Raw genomic sequence first — 18,037 nt, 5'->3', positions numbered from 1 at the left:
CTAGGGCTGCTGTGCAGCAGTGAAGGCTCACTTGAGATAGAAAACAAGGGGGTCTACTTTTCCTCAAGGACCTATTATCTGACTACTGTTTGCCTCTACCACCTCGTCTTCTCCCCAAACACCATACCTTGAATTCTCAAGTCGTGTTCACCCCATTTTGTTTGTCAAGCATAAGAAATTTGTCCCATTCTCAGGGATTTTGCATATTCTGCTCCTGATAAGGATATCTTCTCTCAGAGCTCCATTAGTTAGCCTCTTATCATTTAGGGCTCAACTCCTCAAAGAGACTTTCTCTGACCACCACAGGAAAAGTACTCCCATTCACTCTTCACCATATTATTCTATTCTGTTTTCTGAATAGCACCATTGAAATTCTCTTATTGTCTACTAATTTATTATCTCTTGCTCTCCCCAAGAGAATGTAAGCTTCTACTATGCTGCACTCCAAAGTCTACAAAAGTACATATACCATATAACACTTCTTGACTAACTGACCTCATGTTTGTCTTCCAAATTTGTCTGTGCTTTCTCTCCCTTGATTAGCCTCCTTCCACTCCCCTAAAACTCAGGTTACCCCATTTTGCACTCTGGATCCCCCATACCTTAGAAAACAATTCTTCCTACACCTTCAACCTCTTCACTACATGCTTCACTTCTTCCTCCTTCCCCTCTCAAAGCTCTTTCATAAGAATAAGATTTCTTCTGCAGCTCATGGGGTTGAGTGATGAAGTTGACTTTTGTCCCCATTGCTGCTTCTTTTCCCTGACTCCTCTACTCCTCTTGTAAACCCCTCTTCGGAGTAAGAATTTTACAACATCTTGATTTGCCATCATCTACTCTCATTCCTCAGCTTCATCTAGATTGTTTGCCACCTGGTTCTCAGAGTTCCTCTGTAAAGCAATCTTTCACTGCTACAAATTGGGGGTGCCTTTCTTACCATTTCAGCAGCTGGTAAACTCGAAGGTCACAACAGCAGGAAAATAGATTCATACCTGTTTCGTAGAACATGAGATCTACTCATTCCATAGTCCCAGAGTCGTTCCACTGCAGCAATAAAATAATGCCGTGTTTTCTTTTGAAAGCTGCGGGGGCCCTGGTTTTCATCCTCACCATAAATGTCAAAATCTTCCCTCTTTGTTTCAATTGAGATGGTATCACCATAGTCAATGTCTTCTTGATCTAATTGAAGAGTAGGACCCAGAAGCTTGGATGGAGTCTTTTCAGAGCTTTCCGTTGCCACTGTAACAAAGGGTACTTCTCCAGGTCTATTTGTTTTATTCCATTTGTTAGGTCCTAGTGTTTTCTGAAGAAGAATATTTTCCATGAGATCCTGGCCAGGAAAATCACGACTAGTTTCTCTAGTTAAAAGATCTTTCTGAGAAGTGGGAATTTTAAGAAACAATTCAACTTTGCCAGATACTTCGGGCAAGACTGGTTTCAAGAGAACATCACTCTCATTATACTTATATGTGACTGAGTTTGTGGCATTTGTCATGGAACCAACCTTTCCTTGATCTCTGATCATCTCCAAAGGTGGGATGGATAAGGAAAGGTTATTTCTTTTTGCTCCTTGTAATAAATGACTGCTTTCTTGGATGCTAGAACTTTTTGTCCTAAAGATATAATTGTAGGCTAGAAAATGAGAAGAATTTTCTTGAGATGAGATCCTGGTCAGATCTGTAGGTCTAATTGATGGAAATGTTGATATCTTTGCAATGGGCAATGTAGAACTATTCCTCTGAGTGACGTCATGACTCCTCACAGGAAAATTGGATAAGGGAGACTGAATAGTGGCTTTTTCCTGCTTTTCACTATCGTCTACCTGTGTGAGGATGCTCTGAGTCAAATATTTCATGTTTTTAGATGACTGGTCTGAGCTGTCATTAGAAGTCAGTCCATTTTTAAGCTTTATTTCTTCTAGTGGGAGGCTGAATTGCTTCAAGACTCGCTTACCATGTTGAGCAATAACATTCTTCTGACTTGGATTAACAGACATCCTCGTAGTGGCTAGATATTTCTCCATCATTTGCTTGGTTTGATTCCCCAAGTCTTCCAAGTTTGTTTCCTCTTCCTCCCCTCTTTTTGATAAATGGGCCATATGAATCTCTGCTCTATTCCTTGAATCATTTAATGACTTGGTGTCATATGTTCCCTCATCTAAACTTGCATTCTGCCTACTACTCAGTAAGAAAAGGTTCTTTAGGAAATTCTTAGTGCCAATCAGTGTATACCCCTGAGGCAAAACTACATTCTCTTGAATTAATGCTTCCTTCTTTTCTATATCTTCCTGAATTTTTTTTTCTTGATTGTTTGTATCATTTTCTTGTACATTAATCAAGCTAGTAAGAAATATGCTCCTGTTGCTTGGAAAAATCATTTCTTTGATTTCTTTGTCCTTTGTAAATTCATTTTCTTCTGTTACTAGTTTATTCTTCTCTGGCATGAAATTGTGATCTTTTACAGACTTTTCTGATGCTAAGGATATTAATTGCTTCAGTCTAGGCCATTGCCCAGAGTTCAGGAAGTTCTTTCCATGGATTTTTTGCTGCCAATTTGCTGATTCTGGCAAGAACAGCATCCTAAAGAATGACACTTGTGGATTTTCAGAATCTGGTGGCACAGGACCTCCACTTTTTTGGTGACCTATTTCCATATTATTTAATGAAGCATTTTTATTTGACACATAATTTAGCCTCAAATCTGGAATATTTTTGTCCATTAGCATTTCATCTTGTATCAAAGATGTCATTTCTTTAAACCCAGTATTGTTTTCTAATACAGTGTCTTGCCAGATAGATGTACTGTTCCCAATTAATGATGTTGGGCTGTCGGTGTAAGTTTTTTCATTAGATGTTGAATTATTAGATATCTTGTTTGTTTTTATCAAAGAAATATTAAATTTAAATAAAGCATTATCTTTGGTCAACAAAGAAGTTCTATGAGTGCTTTTCTCTTTAATTAATCCATTACTCTTCATTGATGATGCATATTTTCCCAGTGAATTTTCTTGACTATTCATTAAAGCTGCTTCCAACAACTTGGAATCATTTCTTTCTCTCAAGCTCAGAGGTATACCAGAACCAATAAGGGGAGATGAACTTGTGCCAAGTAAAGTGGTGCTTAACTGACTACTAAAGTTAACTGGCATATTTGGGGTTCCTAAGGAACTTGTCTTTTCAGGACCAGCTGCCAGGTTTTCTGATAGAATTGTTGGTGGAATCATTAGATTCTTTGGTGAACCAGAAACTTTTAAATTGAATTTCTTCAAACTTACTGTTGTAGTTGTTCCCAAATTCTCATTTGATCCTAATTGGAGGCCTGGCTCAGGAGTAAATACTATGTCCTCACCATGGTGGAGCTTGGACCTGAGGTGCACCATTTCAGATGGGCCTTCATTACTGTCTGTTGCTCCAGGTGAATGATCATCAGGAATAGCCTCATACATAGATTTTTGAAGATCAGATAAGGATAACCCACGTGAAGCAGGACTTTGTCCCAAGAGCATCAAAAAATCATTGGAGACATTTTGTACTTTGATGGTCCCTGTTCTCTCTTCAAACTGAGGGTTAATCTTCTTTATGTCATTTTCTGGGATTGAGGTAACTTTGAATTGCTTCCTAGGGTTTGGGTGCCTTGAATTCTGGGAGAAGCTTCTGGGTTCAATAACATTGTTTTCACTAATCAGATATGTTGGAAAATCTTCATATATGTCCTCATAATAATCACCAGTCTTCCTGTCACAACTAGAAACCTTCAGTAAGGCTGTCATGCCTCTGTTACGAAAGTCTGAGTTGTGGCATCCCAGAACCCACAGACCTGGAGATGAGAAAGAATAAGACTCTGGTTACTCATAATCCAGGCTTGAAGTGAGTTCTGTGTTAAGAGGTTCTCTCCCATTTTTAGATAAAGGAAAAAACATTGGTCAAGACCAGTATATCACAAGTCATTGGGTTAAGTTCTTGACACATGTAACATTCCAATGATGCTGATAAATGTGGTTTTTGCATTGCTGCTGTTGTGCCATGCTTGTTTGTGACCACAAAAGGGCTGTAATTAAAAATGTAATAAAATGGATATATGTGATTAATACACACAATAATGAAGAGTGTTAATAGTCACACAAAACTCTCTGATGCTGATAGTGACTTAAGGAAGGGTTTTATATAGGTTAAATATTATTTCCATATAACCAAAGTTTCTAGAGTCAGACTTCTTGCGTTCAACTCCTCACTCTACTATTTACCAGTTGTGTAACTTTGAGCAAGGCACTTAAGTTCTCTGAGCTTCTGTTTTCAAATTTGCAACTGAGGCCAATGGTATCTATCTCTTCATGCTATATATTCAAATCACATAACACAATGTGCTATGGTTTGGAAGCAGTTTTCTCCCAAAAGTACATGTGTTAGAAGCTTAGGAAGTCATAGCATTGGAAGACAGTTGAATCTTTAGGAGGTGAGGCTTACTGGAATGTCCTCAGGTCACTAAGGGTATGTCCTAGTGAAGATTAATGAAGTTCTCATGTGACCTCTTGGCAGTTCTCAAGAGAAGGTTGTTTTTATGCCTGAGCTTGGCAAATGAAGCAATTGCAGCTGTTGTTATATAAATAACTAACCTGGGTTTTCCATAGACATGAAGACAGTTTCTCCTGAGAATGGGAATAGAGTAAGTGTGTCTTCATAGACCATTTTGTGTTTGAAGGTATATCCAGAGAAGAAGACAGATAAGAAGTTGGTCTGTGCTCCAACACTTAGAATGTACCAGTATGCCACCTCATGCAAACAAACAGACAACTGCAAACTATCAAAAACATAGCCATTGATACCTGCAAAGCAATGGGGAATGAGAGGTTTAGAAGTACTGTGGATTTATTATTTTGAATTGTGTCTTCTCAGGGTCTTCCTTCTGTGCATGTACATTCCTGGTATATCTGTCTGTCCAAATCTCCTCTTCTTACAAGGATGCCAGTCAGGTTGGATTATGGCCCACTCTTACAATCTCATTTTAACTTAATAAACTTTAAACATATTATCTCAAAATTCAGTCACATTCTGAAGCACCAGGGTTAGGGCTTCAACATATGGGGCTCAACTCAAAAATAAAATGGATAAAACTCAGAGACAAGGGGCATAGAACTAGATGATAGAAGTCACATACTGCAAGGAGAGTATAATCCACTGTATAAAATTTCAGGGTTCTGAGACAATGTCCCCATCCATTTTGTCCAGGATTTTTAGTTGCATTCAGTGAAATAGATACAGTGACATGTGCTTATTCCATCTTAACCAGAATTGGAACTTCAAAAGGCATATATTTTCAATTTTAATGAATGCAACCAGATTTATTTCAAAAAGAGTGTATCAGTGATCTACTAGCACTGTATGAGAATACCTGTTTACCCATATGACCACTAGTAATAATGGTCTTATAATTTTGCAAGTCTGCTAGGTATAAAGTACTATCTCTTCAGTATTCTATATTTCCTTTTCCTGTATGATAGAGAGATTGAAATTTTATCATGCTTTTGACTATTCAATTGTGTGTATATATAAACAACACACATATGCATATATGTGACAGGATGAGTTGTGTCCCTTCCCAATTCAGATGTTTAGTCCTAAACCCAGTACCTCAGAATATGACTGTATTTGGAAATGGGTCTTTAAAGAGGCAATTAGTTAAAGTAAGGTCGTTAGAGTGAGCCCTAATCATCTTATATGAAGAGATTAGGATACATGCAGGTAGAGAGGGAAGATCACACGAGGATACAGAGAGAAGATGGCATCTACAAAGAGAGGAGAAAGACTAAAGACAAAACCAAGCCTGCCAACACCTTTATGTCAGACTTTCAACCTCCAGAAGTGTAAGACAATACATCTTGGTAATACTTCATTCTGGCAGTCCTAGAAAATGAATATAATGATATAGTATATGATAGTATTATTATGGAGAAAATTTTTTTAAATGAGTGACCTGGGTATGGAAGGGTTAATGGAAAGGAGTTATGTAGAAGGAGATAAAATAAAACTAAATGGGAGAGGACAACCAAGTAAACATTGAAAGGAAAAATGGCGACTGGGTTTTTTAAATATGTATTATATGATTACATAATTTTAAAAAAATATGCCTCTTACATGGTATTTAAATAGATTCATTATCTGAACATCAGTTCGGTGGCATCAATTTCCTTTTATCCCACTGGACTGAAGTGATGCTTTACTCACTGTGCATGATGTTGGAGGCTTGGAATTCTGGATCATGGAGCTGTACTCCCGCTGCATTGGGGAGAAAGCGTTGCATATTTTCTGGGAGGTACCAGCTTCGGTTCTCATCAAATACAGAAAACAGGATGACGTTTCTTTTGTCTGACATCATCTATTAATTACATGTATTGAAAGAGAGAAAGAAATGCTGCTGATATTGTGAGGCAATGATGTATACATGATATATCTAAGCTTTTGGTTCAGTTGCATTTCCTCTTAGGATTACTGTTATGGCATATATCAGGACCTGGGAATGGGGATGGGTGTTACAAGCAGTGAATGTATGTTTAGGCAAGAGGGTGACTGGCTCCACTAAATTGAGTTTCTTCTGGCCCCAAGGCCATATGCTGGCTGATTTTTTGGTATAGTCTGTAGTCTCATTCTCTCCATGTTCTGATTACAGGTTTAATTCTTTAAATACCCATTTGGCAACTACCTTTTTAAAACAAGGCTACCAATCTTTAAAAAACAGAAATAGAAAAACAGACAAAATAAGGAGAACTACAAAAACAATGATCAACATTTACCTAAGTTTTCTGTTTTTAAACAAATCAATTTTTCAGAACAACAGTTTGTATAGTGAACCAAATTTATGAGTTAGTCACTTGCTAATTGAGTCTTGTTATAATTTGGATCTGGAATGTCCCCAAAAGGCTCATGTGTTGAAGGTTTGGTCCCCAATGCAGTCAGATTCAGAGGTAGAGCTTTTGGGAAGTGACTGGATCATGAAGGTTTTGACCCCATCAATGAGTTAATTCATTTGATGTTTAATAATGTCAATGGATTATGAGAGGTGATGAAAGTGGTAGTAGGCAGAGACTACTTGCAAGAAATAGGTCACCCTCCTCTCTGTTTCTTCACTGCCGTGAAGCGAGCAGCTTTTGCTCTGCTACAACCTCCCCACCATGACATTTTCCCTCATCATGTGCCTATAGCAATGGGGTCAAGTGACTTATGTACTGTAACCTTTGAAATAATTAGCCAAAATAAAATCTTTCCTTCCTTTAGGTTGATTTTTCAGGTATTTTTGTCACAGCAACAAAAAACTGATTAACACGAGTCTTCTGAGATTTAATGTATAAATCTCACTAATATACATAAATTTCATTTTGCATAACCTATAGTTATAGAAAGAAAAATGCTCAGGAAGGAAATTGGATAACACAGAGGTATAATTCAGTCCTCTTTCAAAAACTAGTACTGAATTGGAACACATTATCTTCCTTACTAATATAATTATGTCAAAATGAACCCAAATATTATGTATAACTATAATGTACTGATAAAATTTTTAAAAAAGAAAATGTAAATGCCAGATAACAGACAAAAATCTTATAAAAATCCATGCTTTGTTTCACAATGCAATTTTAAAATTGTAAATCATTCTTTTTATTTCTATACAATCTAGAAGAAAATGTGGTATATATACACAATGGACTACTACTGAGCCATAAAGAAGAATGACTTGATGATTTTTACTAGTAAATGCATGGATTCGGAGGAGAATATCATGCTGAGTGAAATAAGCCAGTCCCCCAAAACCAAAGGCTGAATGTTCTCTCTGATATGTGGATGCTAACACACAATAAGGGGGTGGGGAGAATAGAAGTTCACTGGATTAGACAAAGGGGATGAAGGGAAGGGAGGGGAAGGCAATGGGAAAGACAGTAGAATGCAATGGTCAACACTTTCCTACGTTCACATATGAACATACGACCAGCGTAACTCCACATCATTACAACCACAAGAATGGGATCCTAAATAGAATCAGTTATACTCCATGTATGCATAATAAGTCAAATACACTCTACCATCATGTATATATCTAAAAAGAACAAATAAAAAACAAGGTAAACTAAAAAAGCTAGCAGAAAATCTATAATCAAGAAAAATGCTGACCGTATTCTGAAATATTTTATATATTTCCCTATATATTTCTCAATAAATATTTATTGATTTCCCACTAAGTGCCAAGCACTGTGCTAGTTGCTATACACATACTAAATTTAAGAATTGAGGATACATCTAACTGGCAAGTTTATTACACCAAATTCAAATTCAGTAAAAACTAAGTTATGGGAAGTCATCCATGGCCAGCAAATAAAACCAGGCTTGGTGAGCTGTCAGACACGGAAACCTCTCTCCCAGGAACTGGCAATCACTGAGAGATTGTTCCAGATTGCCTGGAGTATGTGGTTTCCGTGCAGTGACTCATCACAGGAATTTGCAAGTCCTGCTAGGATGACCCCCTAGAGCAAAATGGCTTGCTTAATTCCACCCCATCTTGTTTCTCAGAGAAGAAGCTCCTCCTGGTCTCCCTTTTACCTGTACCACTATAAATAAAGGAAAGGTGGGCTCTTCCATCTTTATTAGAGCCAGATCTTAGCATGACTCAATCCGTCACACCCCCTGATTCTGAAGATAATTGTCTTCTGCGGCTTTTCTATTAAATAAGTTTCTTAGCGATTAATTTACAGCCTGCCTATCCCTCTGACAGAAACTCTTTCTCTTGCCCATGCTGGACCTGTGACAAGACACCAAGTGAAACCCAGCTTATTTCTTTTATTGAACTATACAGCAGACTACTATATTTTCTGCAGGATATAGGAGGGCATACCCAGAGAGTATAGGAAATATCTGGAAGTTTATATGTATCTTATTCCATTTTTCAATTTCAAACCCAGAACTTGGAAAGGATAAAACTCACCTGGTTTCCTCTTTGATCTACAGATTCTTTGTAGCAGATGAGGAGAGGCCCAATGAGTCCAGAAGCTAGATCTCTCTCCAGATTAATGACACTAGAGTAGTATCGGGTCAGGCATCGAGGATCTGACTTAGTTGGCCCATCTTCTACAGTTACTGTCCATTTATACTTGAATATGTCTCCTGGCAGAATTGGCAAATCCTTCAAATGTTTTACACCTACCCACACCCAAATCCAGAAATAACTCAATTAGAATATAACAAGACACATATGGTTTGGCCTAAAACTGGTTCCATACATATTTTAAGTTTGTCTAAAGTTTTTCTTTAAATAGTATTCATGTTGTTATTGCAAAGGATCTACAAATCTGTACGTATGTAAGAAATTTCTCAGTAAATGAAAACTAAAATGGGCCCTAGTATAAGATTTACTAAATTTTTTTATCAATAAAACTGGGTTGAGCAGACTTTTGTTAGCATGTTAAGCTTGAGATGAAGCAAGTAAGTCCGCCTCCTATCACAAATAAATAGAAATAATAACATTTTTAAATATTTTAGATATTTATCTAAAAAAACATATGAAAAAGAGCCAACTGCAGTGGCACACACCTGTAATCCCAGCAGCTCAGGAAGCTGAGGCAGGAGGATCATGAGTTCAAAACCAGCCTCGGCAACTTAGAGAGGTGCTAAAGCAACTCAGTGAGACCCTGTCTCTAAATAAAATATAAAATAGGGCTGGGGATGTGACTCAGTGGTCGAGTGCCCCTGTGTTCAATCCCTAGCACCCACACATCTCCCCCAACACCACAATATATATATATATATATATATATATATATATATATATATATATATATATAAAAAGAAAGATACTCTAAGGGCCAAAGGGGAAAACAAAGACATTAAAGAGAGTGGCATCCCAGGTTGATTGATCACATCCAGTTGATGTAGAGAATAAGGAAAGAGAACTTATTTGATTTTTAATAGTAAAATCACAGGAATTGTAAATAAGAGAATAATCACAGTTCTGAAATAATCATATTTATAAAAAGTAACATTTTAAAAATACAAATGCCGTTTTTGGATTTTAAATTTTTAGAATAGATATTTAAACAAAATAAGCAAATATATAATGTGGGAAGTTAAAAAAATAGCACCATAAGCAAAGTTTTAGAGATTTTGAGATAAAACACCAAAAATCTAAAACAGAAATGATTGAAAATCAATGCCTCTAGGAAGTGGAACTTACAGCCCTTCCATAAATTGAAACTTAAGCAGCTATGATTTTGATAAAATAAATCATCAAAATTAAAGTTTAGAAGGAATACATATAGCATCCAATTCATTAAAAGGAAAATATTTATACCCAAACTACCCCAAAATGAGTAACAAGTTAAAATAATTGTAATTAAAATATAAAATTACCAGACTGTAAACAAGCATATCAATATAACACAAACGTGACCAGGTTAAAATCTCCAATTAATAGATGGTTATTGGGTAAACTAATAAAAACCATACATAAGCTTTTTATATGGATATGACCTAACACAAAATTAACAAAAATATGAAAAATAATGTTAGGGAAAAGATAAACTAGTGAAGCATATGTGGCAATACTAAATTACTAAAAGTAATTCAATTTAAAGATAATAAAAGAGAACCAAGGACATTTTATTGATAAAAGGTGCAATCCATGACAAAGATATATCATGAATCTTTAAGCAACAAATAATGAAATTAAAAGTAGAGATATCACTAGATATCAAAAGTGTGGAATGTAACCAAAAACTAAGCTCAGAAAAAATATGACCTTCATGCCAGAACAATCAGCTTTAAGATTTTAGGGCGCTTAAGTGTTGCAGCCTAAAGTTATACCACATCAACTCTAGGAATCCTTAGGGGTGTCTCACATAAGCTATCAAAGAGTCACTTCAGGTACTTTTGCTATTACCTTTTGGCAATCTCCCTGAGTATAAAGGACTGACATCAGTGATTCCATGAGGGTAGATATTATATGGCCGGCTTGCTTGGTTCTTAAATATAATCTGAAAGTATAAATGAGATATAAGATCATACCCTAAGACAAGTAAGATCAACAAGAAAACTGGTCTATCTCCAGAAAACCAAAAGCTGCCTTTATCCATATTATAGAAATTTGATCCTAGATAAAATTTAAAACTGTTCTTTTCATGAAATTGCTTAGACTACTTACATTTCTCACTGAAGGCCCCTTTGCATCTATTTAAAAATGATTTCAATTGTTTCAATACATATTTCCTGCACTTTGTCATGTGAATTGCATAAGGACACTGATTCCTGAGAGGGAAACAGTGATTGAGATGATAAAATGTTCATTGTATGGGGAAACATGACTAGGAGGACAGTTGATTATAGCATCAAGCAGGAGTGGCAAGTGGTATCATCTGACTGAAAGAGATTTAAAGGAGAGGAAGGAAGCAGAGATGAAGATCCATGGAGACATTTATCCCACCTCTAGATTGGCAGGTGTGTGATATGAAAGTTAAAAATCTACTTTCACTTGCACTCTTGTATGAAAAGCCCATTCATTTGGTAAACCAATTTCTTTTTTTCCCACATTTTTTATTGGTGAATTATATTTGTACATAGTGATGGGATTTGTTGTTAAAAACCACCTATTTCTTATCATAGTAACACTTTTTCTATTCCTTTTAAATGTTAAAAATGTCTTTCTTTTTCTCCTAAGGCTGAGATTTCTAGTATAATGTTAAATGATGGGTTACCTGTCAACTGTGTCTTGTCCTGATCTTAAACAGAAGAATTTCTGAGTTTTACCAAGAATTGTATTTACTGGGTTTTTTTTTTTGCAGATGTTTACCAGGACAATACTTTCCTTATAATACAAATTTATTGTTAATTTTATGAATGGCTGTTGAATTTTGACAAATGCTTTTTCCTGAAGCTATTAAAATTATCAGATGGTCTTTACCCTTTTATGCTTTTATGTGCTAATATTGAGGCTTACCACATTTGATTTTCTTGGATTAAGCTAATTTACTACTCCTGGGATTAATCAATTTGGTCATAGTGTATTATCTTTTATATACATTACTGTATTAGGTTTACATATTTTTGTTTAGGAGTTTTTGAACCTGTTTTTATAATGTTATTGATCTGTAATTTTAATTTTGATTTTCCTTTTCATCTTGTCTTGGTCATATTTACAACCAATGTTTGTTGAACTAGAGAAATAAGCTGTCAATCTCTGTGTAAGCTTTGAAACATGGCTCCCAAATTTATTCACATTCCTCCCATCAAGATGTGGGCCACATTTTCTTTTCCTTCATGATAGGCAGGTGGACTTCAGCTACTTTCAACTAATAGATTATGTCATGAAGTGCTGTGTTACTTCTGATGATGGCCCTAAAAGGTGATAAACCTTATGATTTGCTTACTGGAACACACACAGTTGGAGCCCTGAGCCACCATGAAAGAAGTCTCACTACCCTGAAGCCACTATGGTATGAGAAAGCGAAGCCATATTTTTGAGTCTCATTCATATTGCAGAATGTGAGTCATTTCTTTAACTAAAAGTCAAAATATTTATACAATCTGAAGAGAAATCAGAGTATAGCTCATTTCTTTTAATTGCTGAATAATATTTCAATTATATGGACATACCACATTTTGTTTATCCATTCACCAACTGGTGAACATTTTTGTTTTGGTACTCAGTTTTGAATCCAGGGGTGCTTTACCACTGAACTGCATCCCCAGCCCTTTTTATTTTGAGAAAGGTTCTTGATAAGTTGCTGAGGGTATAACAAAGTTGCTGAGGCTGCCTCGAACTTGCCACCCTCCCACCTCAGCCTCCCAAATGGCTGGGATTATAGAGTACACCACTGAACCCAGTCAATTGGTGAATATTTAAATGATGTTCCGTGTGCATCTGTTATGAAGAGTACTGATATGAACATTTGCATACAAGTCTTTGAGTGAACCTATGTTTTCATTTCTCTTGGGTTTATTTCTAAGAGTGGAATTAGTAGGTCACATGGTAACTCCATTTTGAACTTTTGAGAAATGGCCAAACTGTTTACCAAAGTGGCTCCACTATTTTACATTTCCACCAGAAATTTATGAGTGTTGCAATTTATCTATGTCCTCACTGACACTTGTTATGTCTTCTTGGTCATAGTCGTTCTAGTGGATATGAAGTGATATCTTATTGTAGTTTCGATTTGCATTTCTGTGGTATTCAACATCTTTTCATGTGCTCACTGACCACCTTGTATATTAGTTCTGGAGAAATGTCTATATAAATACTTTGTGTATTTTTCGGTTGGGTCATGTGTTTTTTATTATTTATTTGTAAGAGCCCTTTATACATTTTGGGTAGTAGATCAGACATATGATTTGCAGATATTTTCTCCTATTCAAAGTGCTATTTTTTCACTTTATTGTTGGTGTCCTTTAAGACACACACATTTTTAATTGTGATTAAATTAATTATACAGGTTTTTTTTCTTCTGTTGCTTCTGCTTTTGGTGTCATAGCTAAGTAACCATTGTTTAACACAGGTTGAAATTTTATTCATATATTTTCTTCTAAGAGTTTCATACTTTCAGCTCTTACATTTATGACTTTGGACCATTTCGAGTTAATGTTTGTACACGATGTAGGATTAAGCAAAATGTTTAGCGAATACCTTCCATAAATGAAAGAAAGAGGTAGATCTATATGTGTTGCTAGTAAATGGTATCTATGATATATTCTTACATTTTAAAAAATAAAGGTACAGAACAATTTACATAGTACTCCAATTTTTTAGTAAAATATATACATACACTTGTGTACATTTCTGGGGGGAAATATATAATAATAGCAATAACTTCCTATCAGACTAAGGGATTGGGAGTCTTCTTGGGAAGGAGGAAATTTTACTATTTATTGGATACTTTTAAAATTTTTTTTGTGGTACTGGGGTTCGAACCCAGGGCCTTGTACTTGCAAGGCAAACACTCTGCCAACTGAGCTATATCCCCAGCCCTATTGGATACTTTTTGTGTTTTGAACTATTTTTAGAGGGTAATTCAAAAATAGGTAAATGGTGCCAGGTGTGGTGGTACATACCTATAATCCAGTGACTAAGGAGGATGAGGCAGAAGGATTGCAGTTTGAAGGTCAGTCTCAGCAACTTAGTGAGACTCTGTCTCAAAATTAAAAAGTAAAAAAGAACTGGGGATGTGTCTGAGTGGTTAAGTGCCCTGGGTTCAATCCCCAGTACCAAAATGTAAATAAATAAAATAACTTAAAAGGTAAAAACGGGGCTGGGGATGTAGTTCACTGGTAGTCCCACTGGGTTTAATCCCCAGTATCATTGAACCCATTATATATATTATATATATAAACAGAATTTATGACGGAAAATTTTACAAGAATAGTGAATTACAATTTTAAATAAGTACAATGAAAGAAGATTTGTCCTATGGCTATCAAAACATGTTATGAGGCTGGGGAGATAGCTCAGCTGGTAGAGTGCTTGCCTTGCAAGCACAAGACCCTGAGTTCTATCCCCAGTACCGAAAAAAAAAAAAAAAAGTTATGAGATTTCAGTCATTGATACAGTGTTATAAGGTTCAATTAAAGATCCCAGATTTTAGCACTTTAGTATATGATAAAGAAGCCATTTTCAAATTAGGAAAGGATTGGTTGGAAAAATTGGTTATCATTTGGGGATATCCCTATTTGACACTATGCTCTATACTCAAAATAACTCCAGAGCAATTAAAATGTATATTGTAAAAATAAAAATATAAAAAGAATAAAATACAGAAAATTATTTTCATAATCTCTTTAGGGTGGAAAGACATTCTCAGGCAGAACATATAATGAAAAAAGATCCAGAAAATAGAACTGAAAAGAATGATAATAGATTAGAGATCATGACTATATGAAGACTTCTTAAAAATCCCTAGAGGGCAAAAAATATGACTGTATTAAAGTACAAGTAAGGGGTTGGGGTTGTGGCTCAGTGGTAGAGTGCTTGCCTAGCATGTGTGAGGCACTGGGTTCCATCCTGAGCACCACAGAAAAATAAATTAAATAAAGGTGTTGTGATCATCTACAACTTAAAATTTTTTTGAAAAATTAAAAAATAAAGTACAGGTGACAAACTGAAAAAAATATTTGAGAGATAAATAACTACTAACCAGGGAGATGAAAATGAAGATAATATAGAAATATTTTGCTCATCAAATTGGAAATTTTTCTGAAACTTATAACACATGATGTTGACAAAGCACAGGGAAGAGACATTCACATACTTTTGGTGGGCGATTCTTAGTACAGAATTGTTGAAAGTCAGTTCAGCAGTACCTAAAAAAATTCCATATATAAGAATCAATGTCAACATCATGTATTATAAGTTTCAGAAAAATTTCCAATTTGATGAGCAAAATATTTACACTGCAAGTAATAATCAATGAACAGTGGTTTAAATAAGTAGTGGTTAAAAAGGGCTGGGGATGTGGCTCACTGATTAAGTGCCCCTGGGTTCACTAAATTGCTGAGGGCCTCACTAAAATGCTAAGAATGTCTTTGAACTTGTGATCCTCCTGCCTCAGCCTCCCGAGTCACTGGGATTACAGGCATGAGCCACTGTGTGTGGCAAGCATTCTTAATACCCTAGACCAGAGGAAAAAGCTAGTTTGTAACCTGATTTTGCAGGCCATAAGCCAAATTTGTGTATGCTGCTGACTCCCATACTATTGTAATAAGGAAAAAAGTTCAGGAAGGATATCAAAATCTAAGCAGTGAGTAGTTTAAAGGACTGATGAGTTTAATGGATGACATTACATTTTTATTCTACATACTAATATAATTATATTTTCAAAAATATATCAATATTTATTATTATAAAGATTTATAATTTTTAAAAGATCATGTCCATTGGAGACAAGATTGAATTATGAACATTGTATAAACTCAAAATCTTCCATACTTTCTTTTTACTTAATCCCAAATTTTATCCTTAACTTACCAATAGTGTGTCTCCAACTTCCCCATAAAGTAAAGGTCCCAAGATTCCTGATTCATACTGAATAGTTTCACGAGTCTTAAAAGTTTCATCTGTGTATGCCACAAATCGGACTTTTTTGTACTTCCTGCCAATCCGCTGAGGACCATTATTCAAATATTGACTTTTATAACTTCTGTATGACAGAGAAAAATATAAGGGATTGGGCTAGAAATTTTTAGAAAGGAAAAAATCCAACTCTGAAACATCTGATGTGATTTAATGGGAGTGAGAAAATACAAGCATCTCTACTACTTAGCTATGGTAGTCTTCAAATATGTTAATACTTACTATAATTTGAATCTGAAGTATCTCCCAAAGGCTCACATGTTAAGAGACTGGGCACCAGCCTGCAGTACTATTGGGATATGGTGAAAACTTTGGGAGGTGGGGTCTAGTGGAAGGAAGTTAGGTCACTGGAGCTATACCCTTGAAGGGGATATTGTGACTCCTGGCCCCTTCTGCTCTTTGTTTCTTTGCCTCCATGGGGTGAACAGGCCCCCTACACTATGCACTCCTACCATGATATACTGTGCCACCACAGGCCCAAAGTAACGTGGCTTAAGCAACCAACCATAAACTGAAATCTCTGAAACCAAGCCAAAATAAGTCTTCTTTTAACTTGTTTATCTTAGGTGTTTTGTCACAGCACCAGAAAGCTAACCCTTGTCATTTGATTCTGTATCTGTACTAACCCTTAAACATAGCTTAAGGATTTGTTGGTTTGAATAACTAAGAAAAAATTTTTTGAGTGTGAGAAAGAATAGCAAAGTGTCAAAATGTGTTTACCTGTCATTGGACGTGAGGACTGAGGGAGCATAGTCCCAGTCTTCCTCCTCAGCAGCAATATAATGTATCCAAGTTTTAGGATGCTTCTTGGCAACTGAACGAATTTGGATCAAGGAAGGAGAGTTGTCATCATCAAACCTGAACACATCCATTTCAGAATCAAGATCCTCATCATATTCTTCTTCTTCTTCTTTGTTATTTTTCATCCGTACTTCAGGTTCCTCTGGGCAGCTATCTACTTTGATGTAAGCTTCCATGCCATCTGGAGTCAAACAAACCAAATAAAGTCAAGATTTTCTTGCTTTAACATCCATGACTTCTTTCTCTCTTGTTAGGCTTTCAAGACTCTCTCCCAAATTCCCCTTCTTTGTTTTGTTTTACTCTTTTGACAACTTCACTAATTTTAATTGTTCTTCAGGAGGGGTGGGGGGAAGGGAAAAAATAACAGAATGAATCAAACAACATTACCCTATGTAAATTTATGATTACACAAATGGTATGCCTTTACGCCATGTACAAGCAGAGAAACAACATGTATCCCATTTGTTTACAATAAAAAAAAAAGGCTTTATATAATTTCAGTTCACACAAAACCCTTCATTTTCAGATCCAGAGTGAAGGGGAATTGATCTGGCCTATGCTTACAAACGCTGAAAATTCAAAAAGTACCTTAAATTTCCTTGTTCTATGTTTTCAGCATTTGAAAGCCTAGACTACACCAACTCCACATCCTCATATCAACTAATGATTTCTATATTGTTATGGTTTGAATATGTGGTGTCCCCCAGAAGCTCATCTGTGAGACAGTGCAAGAATATTGTGAGATGCAATGAGTAGATAATGAGAATTGTGCCTGGTTAGCAGAGTATAGACTCACTGGGTGCTAACTGTAGGCAGGTGGGGTGTGGCTGAAGGAGGTGGGTCACTGGGGATGTGCCTTTGGGGTTTATCTTTTGTGCCTGGTGAGCAGAGCTTTGTCTGTCTGTCTCTGTGTCTGCTTCCTGCTGTGCTATCCTGAGCTGCTTTCTTCTGCCATGCCCCTCTGCCATGATGTGCTGCCTCACCTCAGGCACAGAGCAATGGAGTCAGCAGAGCATGGACCCAACCTCTGAAACCATGGCCAAATGAACATTTCCTCCTCTAAGTTGTTCTTGCAGGTCTTTTGGTCATAAAAAAGTTAACTAAAACATACATTTATTCCACTGACTTATAATACGAAATTACT

The 18,037-nt window shown here is 36.1% G+C and overlaps 1 protein-coding gene across 4 annotated transcripts in view; it reads right to left on the bottom strand.

Moving 5' to 3' along the window:
- F8 (coagulation factor VIII) overlaps window positions 1-18,037 on the bottom strand; it is a 111,495-nt gene that overhangs the window by 50,420 nt on the left and 43,038 nt on the right. For all 4 annotated transcript variants that reach the window (XR_013761197.1, XM_079124534.1, XM_079124535.1 and 1 more), the window contains 7 exons: window positions 16,813-17,074; window positions 15,988-16,159; window positions 10,918-11,011; window positions 8,968-9,182; window positions 6,222-6,372; window positions 4,613-4,822; window positions 993-3,816 (listed from right to left, as the gene is read on the bottom strand). Coding sequence is in view for 3 of the 4 variants with exons in the window: in XM_079124534.1 (XP_078980660.1) it covers window positions 993-3,816; window positions 4,613-4,822; window positions 6,222-6,372; window positions 8,968-9,182; window positions 10,918-11,011; window positions 15,988-16,159; window positions 16,813-17,074 (3,928 nt within the window). In the remaining variant the exon portion in view is untranslated. The remainder of the gene's footprint in view (window positions 1-992; window positions 3,817-4,612; window positions 4,823-6,221; window positions 6,373-8,967; window positions 9,183-10,917; window positions 11,012-15,987; window positions 16,160-16,812; window positions 17,075-18,037) is intronic.

The sequence above is a fragment of the Sciurus vulgaris genome, assembly GCF_902686455.1.
Source record: "Sciurus vulgaris genome assembly, chromosome: X".
Classification (NCBI taxonomy): Eukaryota; Metazoa; Chordata; class Mammalia; order Rodentia; family Sciuridae; genus Sciurus; species Sciurus vulgaris.
Note: the sequence above shows the minus strand (reverse complement) of the source record. Positions and strands in the feature narration are given on the sequence as shown.